The sequence below is a fragment of the Symphalangus syndactylus genome, chromosome 10, assembly GCF_028878055.3.
Source record: "Symphalangus syndactylus isolate Jambi chromosome 10, NHGRI_mSymSyn1-v2.1_pri, whole genome shotgun sequence".
NCBI classification, from domain to species: Eukaryota; Metazoa; Chordata; class Mammalia; order Primates; family Hylobatidae; genus Symphalangus; species Symphalangus syndactylus.
In genome coordinates, this window is record NC_072432.2 from 29069268 (window position 1) to 29082389 (window position 13122).

General features: G+C 40.6%; 1 protein-coding gene across 6 annotated transcripts in view; it reads left to right on the top strand.

The window, feature by feature from the left end:
• Positions 1–9130: 9130 nt before the first annotated feature.
• COL25A1 (collagen type XXV alpha 1 chain) overlaps positions 9131–13122 on the top strand; it is a 514179-nt gene continuing 510187 nt past the window's right edge. For all 6 annotated transcript variants that reach the window (XM_063611090.1, XM_063611091.1, XM_055296768.2 and 3 more), the window contains exons 1-2: positions 9131–10052; positions 11124–11193. In XM_063611090.1, coding sequence (XP_063467160.1) covers positions 9756–10052; positions 11124–11193 — 367 coding nt within the window. In that variant the 5' untranslated portion in view covers positions 9131–9755. The remainder of the gene's footprint in view (positions 10053–11123; positions 11194–13122) is intronic.

The window sequence follows — 13122 nt, forward strand, 5'->3', positions numbered from 1 at the left end:
CATTATCTTTTAAATGCTTTATGCAAGGGATCTTCAAAAAGTTCATGGAAAAATGGAATTAAAAGGTAAAAATAAAAAATATAAACTTTATTTCTCAAATTAAGCTCCATCAACTTCTAGACACTTTTGTCATCAATCATCCAGACCTTTCTTTAGTTCATTCCTAAAGAACTGAGGGTCTTGAGAATTTAACCATGTCAATGCAGTCTTTTTTAACGTTATTACCTAAAGAAAAATGAGTGTTCCTTAAAGATTTTTTAAAGATTAGGAAACAAAGAGAAGTCAGAAGGAGACAAATCAGCACTGTAGAAACTCTTCCCAATTTCCCCTTGTTAAGTGAGAAAAGAACAAACAGGAGAATTGCCATGGTGCGGAACTCTCTGGTAAAGCTTTCCTGGGCATCTTTCTGCCAAAGCTTTGGCTAAGTTTCTCAAAACATTCTCATAATAAGCAGATATTATAATTCTTTGGCCCTCCAGAAAGTCAACAAGCAAAATGCCTCAAGCATCCCCAAAAATTGTTGCCATGACCTTTGCTTTTGACTGGGCTGCTTTCGCTTTGACTGGACCATGTCCACCTCTTGGTAGCCATTGCTTTGATTGTGCTTTGTCTTCAGGAGCATACTGGTAAAGCCACGTTTCATCTCCTGTTACGGTTCTTCAAAGAAATGCTTCAGGATCTTGATCCCACTGTTTAACATTTTCATTGAAAGCTTTGCTATTGTTGGCAGCTAATCTGGGTGCAATGGTTTTGGCACTCACTGAGTAGAAAGTTTTCTCAACTTTAATTTTACAATCAGATTGTGTAAGCCAAACCAGTTGCAATGTCTATGATGTTGGCTATTGTCTCTGTTCTTAATTGTTGGTCCTTTTCAATTAGGAGATGAACACAATTTTTTTTCTCATGTCAATGAAAAGAGTCAAACTGTAAAATATATGAAGAGTTTTTTTCTGCACCAAATATGAGTGACTAATAGCCTGGGGCACAGTCCCAAGGAGTCCTAAGAACATGTCCCTGGGATGGTCAGCCTACAGCTTAGATTTACACACTTTAGGGAGACATAAGACATCAATCAATACATGTAAGATGTACATTGGTTTGGTCTGAAAGGTGAGACAACTCAAAGCAGGGGCTTCCAGGTCATAGGTGAATTCAATTATTTTCTGACTGCCAATTGGTTGAAAGAGTTAAATTACTGTCTAAAGACCTAGAATCAATAGAAAGGAATGTCTGGGCTAAGATAAGGGGTTGTGATGACCAAGGTTTCCATTATGCAGATGAAGCCTCCAGGCAGTAGGCTTCAGAGAGAACAGGTTGCAAATCTTTCTTTCTAGACTCAAAAAAGTGCCAAACTCCCAGTTGATTCTCTCCTGGATCAGGAAAAATGCCTGAAAAGGGAAGGGGATTCTCTATACAAAATGTAGATTTTCCCCACAAAAGACAACTTTGCAGGGCTGTTTCAAGATATGGCAAAGAAACATATTTTGGGGTAAAATACTTTGGTTTCTAACAGGCCTTGCTATCTGTCATGCTGGTATCTTCTTGCTATAAAAAGACTGTTCTGTCAGTCTTACAGTCTCATTTTAATGTTAATGCTGGTCAGCTGTGCCTGAATTTTAATGGGAGAAAGGTATAATGAGACATGTCCAACCACCCATTCCCATGATAGCCTGAACTAGTGTTTCAGGTTTACCTTAGAATGCCCTTGGCTGAGAGGAGGGGTCCATGCAGCTGGATGGGGGGCTTAGAATTTTTGGTTTACACTCACAAATTGATGTATTTATGATGATAAATTGGAGCTTTATTTTCAAAACCATCTTGTCTCTTCTTAAAATGAGTTATCCATTTGCAAATTGCTGATTTCTTTGTGGACACTGTCTCCTTAAGCTTTTTGTAAAACATCAATGATTTCACCATCCTTCCACCTAGCTTCACAATAAATTCCATAAATTTGGTATCTTTACTTGCTTCAATTTTAGGAGAACTCCTGTTGTTCTGATGGGGACTTTTTTCAAACTGATGTTTTATCCTTAATGCCTCAAACTAGATCCTATTAAGATATGGTCTAACAAATTAGTATGAGTTTATTTTGGTGCAAAACATTTTGAAATCCATGCATAGTTTTTTCATAACATGCATCTCCCATGAACTTTTTGAAGATCCCTCATGTTATCATCTTTTATATTTAGGTTTATAAACCATCTCCCTTTAATTTTTGTGAATTCTATGGAGAAAAATTTAATTTCTTTTTTTCTGTGTGAATATATAGCAAAATGGATTGAAAAGTTCACCTTTTCCTTACCCCTCTGCAGTGTTATTTCATTCTCATTTTAAGTACCTATATATATGTGGGTCTTTATTCTACTTCTTTGGTTTAATTTCTATCTCTGAAGCAATACTAAACTGGGTTAATTACTATACGTTTATAATATATTTTACTATCTGATAGAATCACATTCTCTTTTCTGTTCTTTATAAAAAGTGTCTTAGTTAATCATTATCTCTAAGTGACATGAAATTGTTTTCTCTGTTTTTGAAATATACAAAATAAAAACTTGTTTATACGTATTCATAGCAGTTTTATTTATAGAGCAAAAAATGGAAACAATTTAAATATCCACCAAGTGAACAGATGAACAAGTCATGGTGTATTCTAACAGTGGAATATTATGTCATAATAAAAATGAACAAAATATAACACTATAGACAAATCTCAAAAACATGTTGAGCAAAAGAAGCCAGGCACGTAAGAATATCTATGGCTGGGCACGGTGGCTCATATCTGTAATGCCAAAAATTTGAGAAGCTGAGGTGGGAGGATCACTTGAGCCCAGGAGTTTAATATCAGCCTGGGCAACATAGTGAGACCCCCATCTCTAAAAAAAAAAAAAAAAATTAGCTCGGCATGGTGTCACCTGCCTGTAGTTCTAACTACTACTCAGGAGGCTGAGGTGGGAGGATCACGTGAGCCCAGGAGTTTAAGACTACGGTGAGCTATGATCATGCCGCTGCACTCCAGCCTGGGAGACAGAGTGAGACTCTGTCTCAAACAAAACAAAAACCCCCCCAAAACCCCACCAAAAACAAATAACAAGAATATATACTGTATGCTTCTATTTACGTGAAGCTCTAAAACAGGCAAAACTAATCTAAAATGATATCAAATACATTAATGGTTGCCTGTTGTAGGGACTTTTCCAAATCATCCAGTAGCTGAAATGTTGCCCTGATGCTATTTTATACTTGTAAACTGAAATAGGACTAAAATCACGATTAGGATATACCGTTGCCCCATAGCATAATTGTATGCATCGTTCTTGCCTTTCAGAGTCTATAGTCAATAAACTGACACTTTTAAAGTAATAATAACAATAGCATCAACAAGAGGTAAATGTATATTGCACTTAATATCTACCAGGCATTGTAATGCCTTCACAAACCACTCCAGCGAAAGATCCTAATGTTTCAGTATTATCATTCTTGTTTTATATATGGCCCAGAAAAATGAGGCTCAGAAAAGTGAATTAATTTACCCAATGTCCCACAGCTATTAAGTGGCAGAGCTGGATAATGAATGCAGGCAGACTGGCCTTGGGTTCTGTGTTCTTAATCATGCACTGACTCAATGATATGAACATGTTCAGTGTATGTAGCATTATAAGAAAAAGTTGATTTGGAAGTTCAATGAAAAGTTGCCTCTTGTTTGAGTTAGCAATATAATTGGTGACTTTTGGGGAAGAACCCATTAAGTGGGGCTATTAACTTGTTATTTAAGATTTGAGGGAAAAAAAATACCTCCTCCTTCCAAATAAAACAAAACAAGAACAAACAACAAACATAAAACTGACTCTGCACAGAGGATTGATACTTTGGAGGGCTTGTATTATCCAGATTATTGCATTCATACAGTTGTAAGCCCCTTGCTTAACCAGGCTTGTATAAATAGGATCAGTTCCTTGATCTGTTTGAAAAAGAATTTTTCCCTGTCACTAAGAGCCAAATCCTTTTCTGCTCTTCTGCTCCTAAAGATATTTATAATTTGTTTATGATTTATTGAAATTTGCCTGGCTGTGGGAGAACTGCATCTTTTAAGTTTCAGCTCACTTAACTCTTTGCTGCCTACTTCATTCTCTTTAGGAAACTTTGTCTTCTTAAAAGATGTTTCCATGAGCTCACATTCTCATCTGAAGAATATAAAATAACATGCTTAATACTGTACACAGTGTATTCTCTCATTTTCTTTATTAAGGTACTTAGTGGACGCAACAGGTGGTTGTGGGTATATAAAGATGGCCACGGACTGGACGTGGTGGCTCATGCCTGTAATCCCAGCACTTCGGGAGGCTGAGGCGGGCGGATCGCCTGAGGTCGGGAGTTCGAGACCAGCCTGATCAACATGGAGAAACCCCCGTCTCTACTAAAAATACAAAATTAGCTGGGCGTGGTGGTGCATGCCTTGTAATCCCAGCTACTCGGGAGGCTGAGGCAGGACAATTGCTTGAACCTGGGGGGCAGAGGTTGCGGTGAGCCAAGATCATGCCATTGCACTCCACCCTGGGCAACAAGAGTGAAAGTCAGTGTCAAAAAAAAAAGAAAAAAAAAGATGGCCACAAATCTCTTCATACACTTGCTTCTGCTTGTTAGCTTTGTTGGTGAACTTTGGTTAAAATTGTGGTTATAAAAACCTAAGCCTCAAAAACTAATGGTGCTAAAATATATTTTCTAATGAAACTAAAAATTTTTTTGCAATGTAGTTAATAGCTAAAAAGAACATACCATGATTATCTCAGCTGTTTACTTTGGGCAGATAATCTTTCTAAATACACACAAACCATCAGAAATTTTAATATATGTTAGTTCCTCACTTCTATGCTTTATCTCCTTTAAAGATTAGCCTCTTAGAGGTATATAGGAGTGGATTATGTCTTTTTTAAAAATCAACAGTTTACCCACTTAAAAATCTCCTTTCTTCTGTCTCAATTTTCCCCCTTATCTTTTCTTGCTCTTTCTCCAGGTGCTTCCTTTCTTTCTTTAACTTCCTGATGTGCCTCTTTGTCATTAGTCTTTATTTCATTTTTTCTGGCATGGAGATTGGTAACAATAGTACTAGCAGGGGGCTGGGTGCAGTGGCTCATGCCTGTAATCCCAGCACTTTGGAAAGCCAAGGCAGGAGGCTCACTTGAGTCCAGGAGTTCGAGGCCAGCCTGGACAACACAGTGAGACCCCATCTCTACAAAAAATAAAAAATTAGCCTGGTGATTACCTGTGGTCCCAGCTACCCAGGAGGCTGAGGTGGGAGCCCAGGTGGTCCAGGCTGGAGTGAGCCATGACCATGCCACTGGACTCTAGCTGGGCAACAGAGTGAGATGCACTCTCAAAATAAATAAATAAATAAATAAATAAATAAATAAATAAATAAAACAGTAGCAATGCTGAGTCCTGGGTCAGGATCCTGGCTAGGCTAGCATTAGTAGGGAGGAGAGATGAGAGTGACTGTATAGCTTGGATGATTTATTGTTTTTGAGTTGCATTAATGGGAGGAATCAAGGAAACAAATTATTTTATTCAGTTTAATATGCCTTCATAAAGGGCATCCTAATTTTACATGACATGAGAGAGGGCATATCTCTCTGACCCTTTCCCAGTGGGCCTGTCAATGCAATAGAAATGTATAAACATTTGACAGGGCTTTGTTACTACAGGGCCTGCTTGAGCTATAGGGCATTATGGTGGTTCCAATATCACTTAGGCTGTAGCAGATGAACATTGATTTCCTGTGATTGCGATGATATTGGTTTCCTTTGCTCTTATAACAAATTATCACAAATTAGTGGTTAAAAACAATACAAAGTTATTAATTATAGTTCTGATAGCCAGAGGTCCTAAAATCAAGGTGTTGGCAGGGCTCTGTTCTTTCTCTAGGCTCTAGGGGAGAACTTGTTCTTTATCTTTTGCAACTTCTGGAAGTTGTTTATATTCCTTGATTTGTGACTCCCTTCCATCTTCTATACCAGTATTCACATCACTCTTACCTCTGCTTTTGTTGTTACTCTTACTCTGAGACCCTGCCTCCCACTTAGAAGGGCCCTTGTGCTACACTGGGCCCACCCACATAACTGAAGAAAATCTCCCCACTTCCAGATCTTTAACTGAATCATATCTGCCAATCTGTTTCAGCATGCAAGGTAACACATTCACTGTTTTGGAGATTAGGACATGGTCATCTTTGGGTTTCCATTATTCTTCCCACTGCATACCTGTCCTATAGCCAGCTGTTTGCATTTTACTATTAATACTATTGATATCAGGCAAATTGGAGTCAGCTAGACTATAGCATTTTTAGTACTATTTTTACTTTTTTGGAAGCCTCCACATGGGAACCAAAATAACTATGCTTTGATGAATCTACAGAACAGCATGCGTTCAAACCCTCAGAGCTTTGTTTATCCACACGTTCTCTGTGCTTGATGCAGAGAATCTACCAGATTTTGAAATCTTAGCGCTAATGGCTGATACATTTCTGAGGTCTTGTGCCCACCAAAGACATAAAGCAAATCTAATCCTCTGGATAAAGATCTCAAAGCCACAAAATTCCAACTCTATCTCTCTACTAAGATCTAATAGTGCTGAAGGCCTGCCAGAGTTGTTAATGTACCGTCTCATGGCCAATTTACACAAAGCATGCTATAAGAACATTGCATCATCCAAATTAAATGTGTAACCTACTGTAGGTATCAGTTAAGACAGAAAATGGCTTTTCTACTGAAATTTTAAGAGTGGTATGTTGTCCAAAAGAAAAAGCTCTTTATTCTCATTGTCTCCATACTTCAGAGAAACTGATGTGGAGAGTTTGAGAGGAAGAATGAGCAATGAGGCTGGTGAGATGGTAGACAGGGGGCTTTGTTGTGGGGGTCGAAAGATGTAAGATCTTTGCCCTAAGGACAACCAGAAGTATTGAAGGACTCTAAATAGATGAGGAGAGAGGGGCAAGGGAGAAGTCAGGGCCGGCTACTGGGTATTTTGGCTTGGGGAGACTGGATGGATGGCAACTCCATTGGCTGAGATGGGAAACAGAGGAAGCAGACAGAGTTTGGAGGTAAGCTGCAGGTTACACTGGAAATGAGAGTGAGACATCCAAATGGAGGTGACAAAGAGGCAACTGGCTATGTGGATCTGAGGTTCAGGAGAGAGGTTTGGGCTTTCGATATGAATTTATGACTCATCAGTGTAATGGGAACTCTACTGGAGAGAGCATACAGAGAAGAGAAGATGGAATAGACAGAGACCCAAGGAGCACCAACTTTCAGAGAAATGAAAGAGGAAAAGCCTGCAAAGGAGACTAAGGAATAGTTAGAGGTTACAGAAAGAGTTGGTACATTAAAATATTTGTACCCATTATTTGGGTCCTGTTATTGGAAACATGTTTAATCACAATTAAATGTGACTTGAAATTTATCTCTTTATTTTAAAATTTATTCAAAAATTTTGTTTATATTTAAAAGAGGAACAGTAAATCCTCACATAGCAGGGTTATGAGGCTCATATACAAAAAGTATTTGAAAATATTTTGGAAAGTATTATACCAGTGGTTCTCAAACTTTAGTAGTATATATCAAAAATTGAAGGGCTTGTTAAAACACAGATTGCTGGGTGTTTTTTTTTTATTATTATTATTTCAGTAGTGGTAGTAGCAGTTTCTGATTCAGATCTGTGGTAGGAACCTAGAATTTTAATGTTGTCTAAGTTCTCAGGTGATGCTGATGTTATTGGTCTAGGACCATCCTTTGAGAACGACTGTGTAATACAAATGAACTATGGTTTTGACTTTATAGCAAAATTCATTGAGTTTTCCTCTAATGTTAGTCTCTTTCCTCCTCTAATGCTGTTATTTCCTTACCTTGCTTCATACCTAGCAATATCCGTTTACACATGTGAAAGACCAACTTAGTGAAGTATTTTGTTGATTGTTTACAATAGTAAGCAACGACTTCAGGTTAGCTTAATTAAGGAGAATAGAAAAAATATATGGTATTTTTTTAATAGAGAGATAAGAAGGAACTCTTTGGAATAAGAGGTGGGATTTCTGTTTTCCCCAAAGTCAATTAGATGTCAAATGCTACTTGTTACCAACTTTCCAAAATCCCATTAGAGACCTTGTAATTTGATCCAGAGAGAACAGCATGAGAAGAGTCAGGTAAGAGGAAAAACTGACTTCATTCTTCATTCCTTTCCTAAATCCTGAGAAATGTGTATACCTCAACACTCCCTTTTCCAATCCCGCAAAACAGGGAATCAGGAAAACACATTAGCACCCTAGTACAGACTAGGAATACAGAGCTGGGAGGAGACTCAGTGCCGTCAAGACAAGGAAACTGGGGGAGGGGAAGGAAAACTTCCCCTCGTTGGACAATCTGCGGGCTGCAGTGGGAAGAGAAGGGAAGTGGGGAAATGTACCTCAGACGTCGGCCAGACACTTTGCCTCTGGGCATGTGGGAAAGTGAGGGAGGAGGGGAAAACGCTGCACCAGAGCGAGATAGCAAGAGCTCCTACGGCTGCTTTGAGTGAAGATCAGGAGAGATACAGCGTTCCGCTTCACATCTTCTTCCCGGAGGCCATTTCTCCATTTTTAAGTGGGATAAAAAGGGGGCGCTGGGCTGAGTCAGTATAAGCCAAAGTTGCCGCCTCTTGCGCAGCCGACCCTGCTTCGGCCCCTGGCCCAGGCCGGAGAGGTGGCCTTCGGGGACGCTGAAGTTACTCAGCGCAGGGGGAGGGGTCGCCAGGCTCCTCTCCAATCACGGTGGCCGCTCCAGCTATTTGCATATATTATGCTAATAACAGACCTCCTGCCCCGCTCCCACCCAAGCTTCCCGCCCCGCTGAGGGGTTCCCTGGGCCGGCCCGCGGGCTGGGCCAAGGTGAATATATTATGATAATAAGGCGGGCTCCTGCTTTGGCTTCCGAAGGGGGGCGCGCAGCAGCGGGAGCTGCAGGCCGGACGACGGGCGCCGGGAGGGGGTCGGGGGAGGGACGTCGTGCTCGGAGCGCGCGCGCAGTCATACACTCACTCACACGAGCATCCCGAAGGGTATTTAAGGATCGCGCACGCAGGGCTGCGGAGATCCTTCGGGCAGCCGCGACCTCGGCTTCGCAACTAGCATTGGTTCCTTGGGTTTATTTCGTTTTCCTTTCTCTTCTCCCCCTTAGCCGCCCCTTTCGCGCTGCGCTGTAGCGTGCTCTCACAGCCTTTTTGCCTCGAACTGAATGCAGGTGGGAAACAGGTCGGCGTTCCGAAAGACACCGAGTAGGTAGAAATAAGGCAAACTCACAGAGGCGCAACAGGTCCGGTCCTCCGTGGCCAGGGCGAGCCGCGGCCCCGCGCGGCGCCTCGGCCGCTGTCCCTCGGACCCTGAGCGGCCGCTGTCGGGGACCTCGGAAGAGGTGTCGGTCCTCTGGGAGTCGGAAGAGCTGCCTGGGTGGGTTTCGTCTTGCTTTTTACCCCACCGCCACCCAGTCCCCGGACGGAGGGTGCTTTTCACTTCCAGCTGGGAGGAGAGAAGAAAGCGGGGATGGTGCACGCCTGCGGGTCTGGACGCTGAGCAAGGCAGGGGTGCATATCCGCTCGTGGGCTTGACTCCACCAACTAGTTGTGCAGCCACAGGGACTGAACTTTGGAAGAATCGACCTTTTTCTTTCCTTTTAGGATTATTTGAGGTGTAGAGGGTGGGAAGCGAAGCCGAGACGGCCGACCCCGCCACGATGCTGCTGAAGAAGCACGCAGGGAAAGGAGGGGGCCGGGAGCCCGGATCCGAGGACCCGAGCCCTGCCGAACAGTATTGTGCCCGGACCATGCCCCCGTGCGCCGTCATGGCGGCCCTCCTGTCAGTGGTGGCCGTGGTGTCTTGCCTGTACCTGGGTGTGAAAACCAACGACCTCCAGGCGAGGATCGCCGCTCTCGAATCCGCCAAAGGGGCCCCCTCCATTCATCTGCTGCCTGATACCCTGGATCACCTCAAGGCTATGGTGCAAGAGAAAGTGGAGCGACTTCTGGCTCAGGTGTGAGAGGCTGGGGTATTTTGCACGTGGGTAACATCTTGTACAAGCGTGAGTCTGTGTGCATGACTAGCCGCTACCCTTACTGTACGCATACTTGGTGTGGCTGTGTGTGCGCGCGCGTGTGCATGTGTTGGCCAAGGATCTATGCTCACTGTAGCATATATTTATATGTGCACATCCCTTGATGTCCCCATCCCTATCTCTAATCTTCCCTCACTCTCTTAATGTTTGCGTATTAAACACATAGGAAGGTCTAAAGGGGTTCGGAAAGGGCATTTTATCTCTTTTTAGTTGTCCTAAGTCAAACCTAATCGTGGAGAGAATATTTCTTGCAGAGATAGCATCTGTTAAATCTTTTACATGTTATAAGATGGTTAGGGTCATAGATGTTATTAATATACAAAAAAGGTAATCACTCTTAAATGTAAAATAATCTCGTATATAATTTAAAATCAATAATTTCACACGTTGAATCTTTTCATATTAAAAGTTTAAACTTTTTTTTTTTTTTTAAGTAGCTTTATTTTTGGTAAAGGATGCAGTGCCGGGGTATTTATGAATGAAGAGCCCTTGGAGCTGAGAGTTGAAAGGAATCTATGTTATGTTTAAGGGCACCTTTAGACTAGAGTAAGGGGGTTTTCTGGAACCTTACCCTAGCGGGGAGCCTATTTGGCAGTAGTTGCAGCCTCGCATGATAAAGAAAGCAGTTGACCTTCATGTATAAAATATTGGCTGTTATTGGTAAGCCGCAGCTTACCTAGTACTGCAACATTTTAGTGCTAGGTTTTTACACTGACTACATATGCTTCAGCTGAGGGAGAGAGTGGTGGTAGGGAAGAATGTAGAAAGATGTTATACAAGTCCAGCAATCTTGATACCCTATCAGTGGTCATTTTCTTTTTTTAGGACTTAGGAATGGTTACTTTCTTGACTGGAGTCCAAGTACATATGTAAATGTTAGTTATGCAGGTTATGAAATGCCGGTAAATCAGGCGTATGGCCAGAGTCCCTAAAGACTCCATCCCCCTACAGTGCTACTAATGATTGTTAATAACTCTTCTTTTCCTACAGAAATCCTATGAACATATGGCTAAAATAAGAATCGCAAGAGAAGCATCTTCAGAATGTAACTGCCCAGCAGGTAAAATGGAACTTATTTAACAAGGTTTCCTCCAGAGCAGAGCATTTTAAAACAAAGGTCCTGTGTCTGTCAAGTCTACCTGTAAGAATAGTAAAGAAAGAATGCAGACCCAACTTGCTTTAATAAAATCAGCATGTCTCATTCAAAAGGATGGCAAGTAAAGCCCCAAATATTATTTTAAGCAGCATACCAAGGCCTGTTATGGGAAGGCAAAGGAGATAGAGATAATCACCAAAGAAAATATAGGCAAGGTGATGTACAAAGACAAACTTCTTAGATTCACAGATTGAAAAATATTATTCAATTAAATTGTCTTAATGTCTACAGTGAAAAGGACTGTAGAACTGTTAGATTCTGAATTCCTGGCTTGCTCATATTGTGTTGGTGCAGGGGTTTTTTTGTTTTGGTTTATTCCCTTTGGCATATGATTATGTTAGTAAACCACCTTCACTTCCTTTCCTGCTGTTTCTATTCTATTAAAAAGATTCCATCTCCTAACCTATAGCTAGAGATGATGACTGAAAGAAAATGAGTTCTTTATCTTGAGCTTCCCATTACAAACTCTTGCATTCTCAATGACTTTTGAAGAAGAGGCTCTTATATTTTTACCTTTTTTTCCTGTGTAGCTTCAGGGAACTATATTAAAGGCAGCATATTAGTAGAAGGACAGAGAAGAAGGACATCATGAATAAGACCCCCTGGGTAATCATTAAATCTTCCTTCATGGACCTTTGAGGGCTTGGTAGTCATCTTAGACCTAACAATTTAGAAGCCCTTCGAGTATGGCCATTGGAAACATCTAGTGGATTCAACTCATGTAAGTCATGAAAAACTCCCATGAGTTGAGATGTTTATTTCAGATAAGCATTGTTAATACACTGATGAGCATGATAATTTCTTTTATCATCACTCATGGAAAGTGAATCTCTTAAAATTTCTTTAGTATTAAGCAACATGATACTTAGGTGCTTATATATGAAAAGGCAAGTTCTTATATTTTTTCATATTCTGAAACGTTTTCCCCCTCATGATAACTTGTTTTGGCACAGCTACACAAGGCACCACATTTAGAAATTTTAAATGTCAACTCCAGGTTGTACATTATACAAATTTTACTATTTATATTCTGTTAAATTTTTGAACATAATAGAGCTATATTTTTAAAATGAAGCCCTTTTGATCGAGGAGACATATACGTTAGGTACCAGAAAAACAGAGTTAACCTTTGGCAGTGTAGGTCTCATTCTTAGTTGTTTTATGTTGGAAAATATCTCAGAAGTCAGATATTCAAGGAAGGCACTTTTCTAGTGTGAGAATTAACTCACAACCACCTCATCAGCCTGTAGGGATTATTTAAATTCCCAGGACAGTTGGTACAGGACTTCACTGATCATACCACTTAGAGTCCAGCATTTTTTTGTATACAATATTCTTACCAGCTCTGTGAAAAATAGCTAGTGCTTAATTAATAGAATTCTTAATAAACTTAGTAAAAATAGAAAAGTGACAACCACAACATTGAGTTCCATTTTTTGAGAAGAGATAATTGTTTCGTGATGTTTAATGTAGGCTAGCTACTGAAGTCTAACTTGCAATTTAAAAGAAATCTATTACATTTAAAATTTACTGTATATTATCTTAGATTATTTTGGACCATTTTTCATCTTAGCATGTGAACGTAATACTAAATGGAGATTTCCTACGCTTTTTTGTTGGCTGCCACTAATAGCTGCTTTACCTCTTGCCACCACTAGAGCTCCACATTACATCAGTTTTTACCTGGCAACTTCCAAGGTAAACATTTGAAGGTGTGCATTCTAATATGCAGAATCAAGCAGGTTTCTTGCTGACAAACTGCTATTATGGAAACACTCTGTTTTGCTTGAGGAATAATCAGACATCATCAAAATAAGGACATTATGCTGAAAA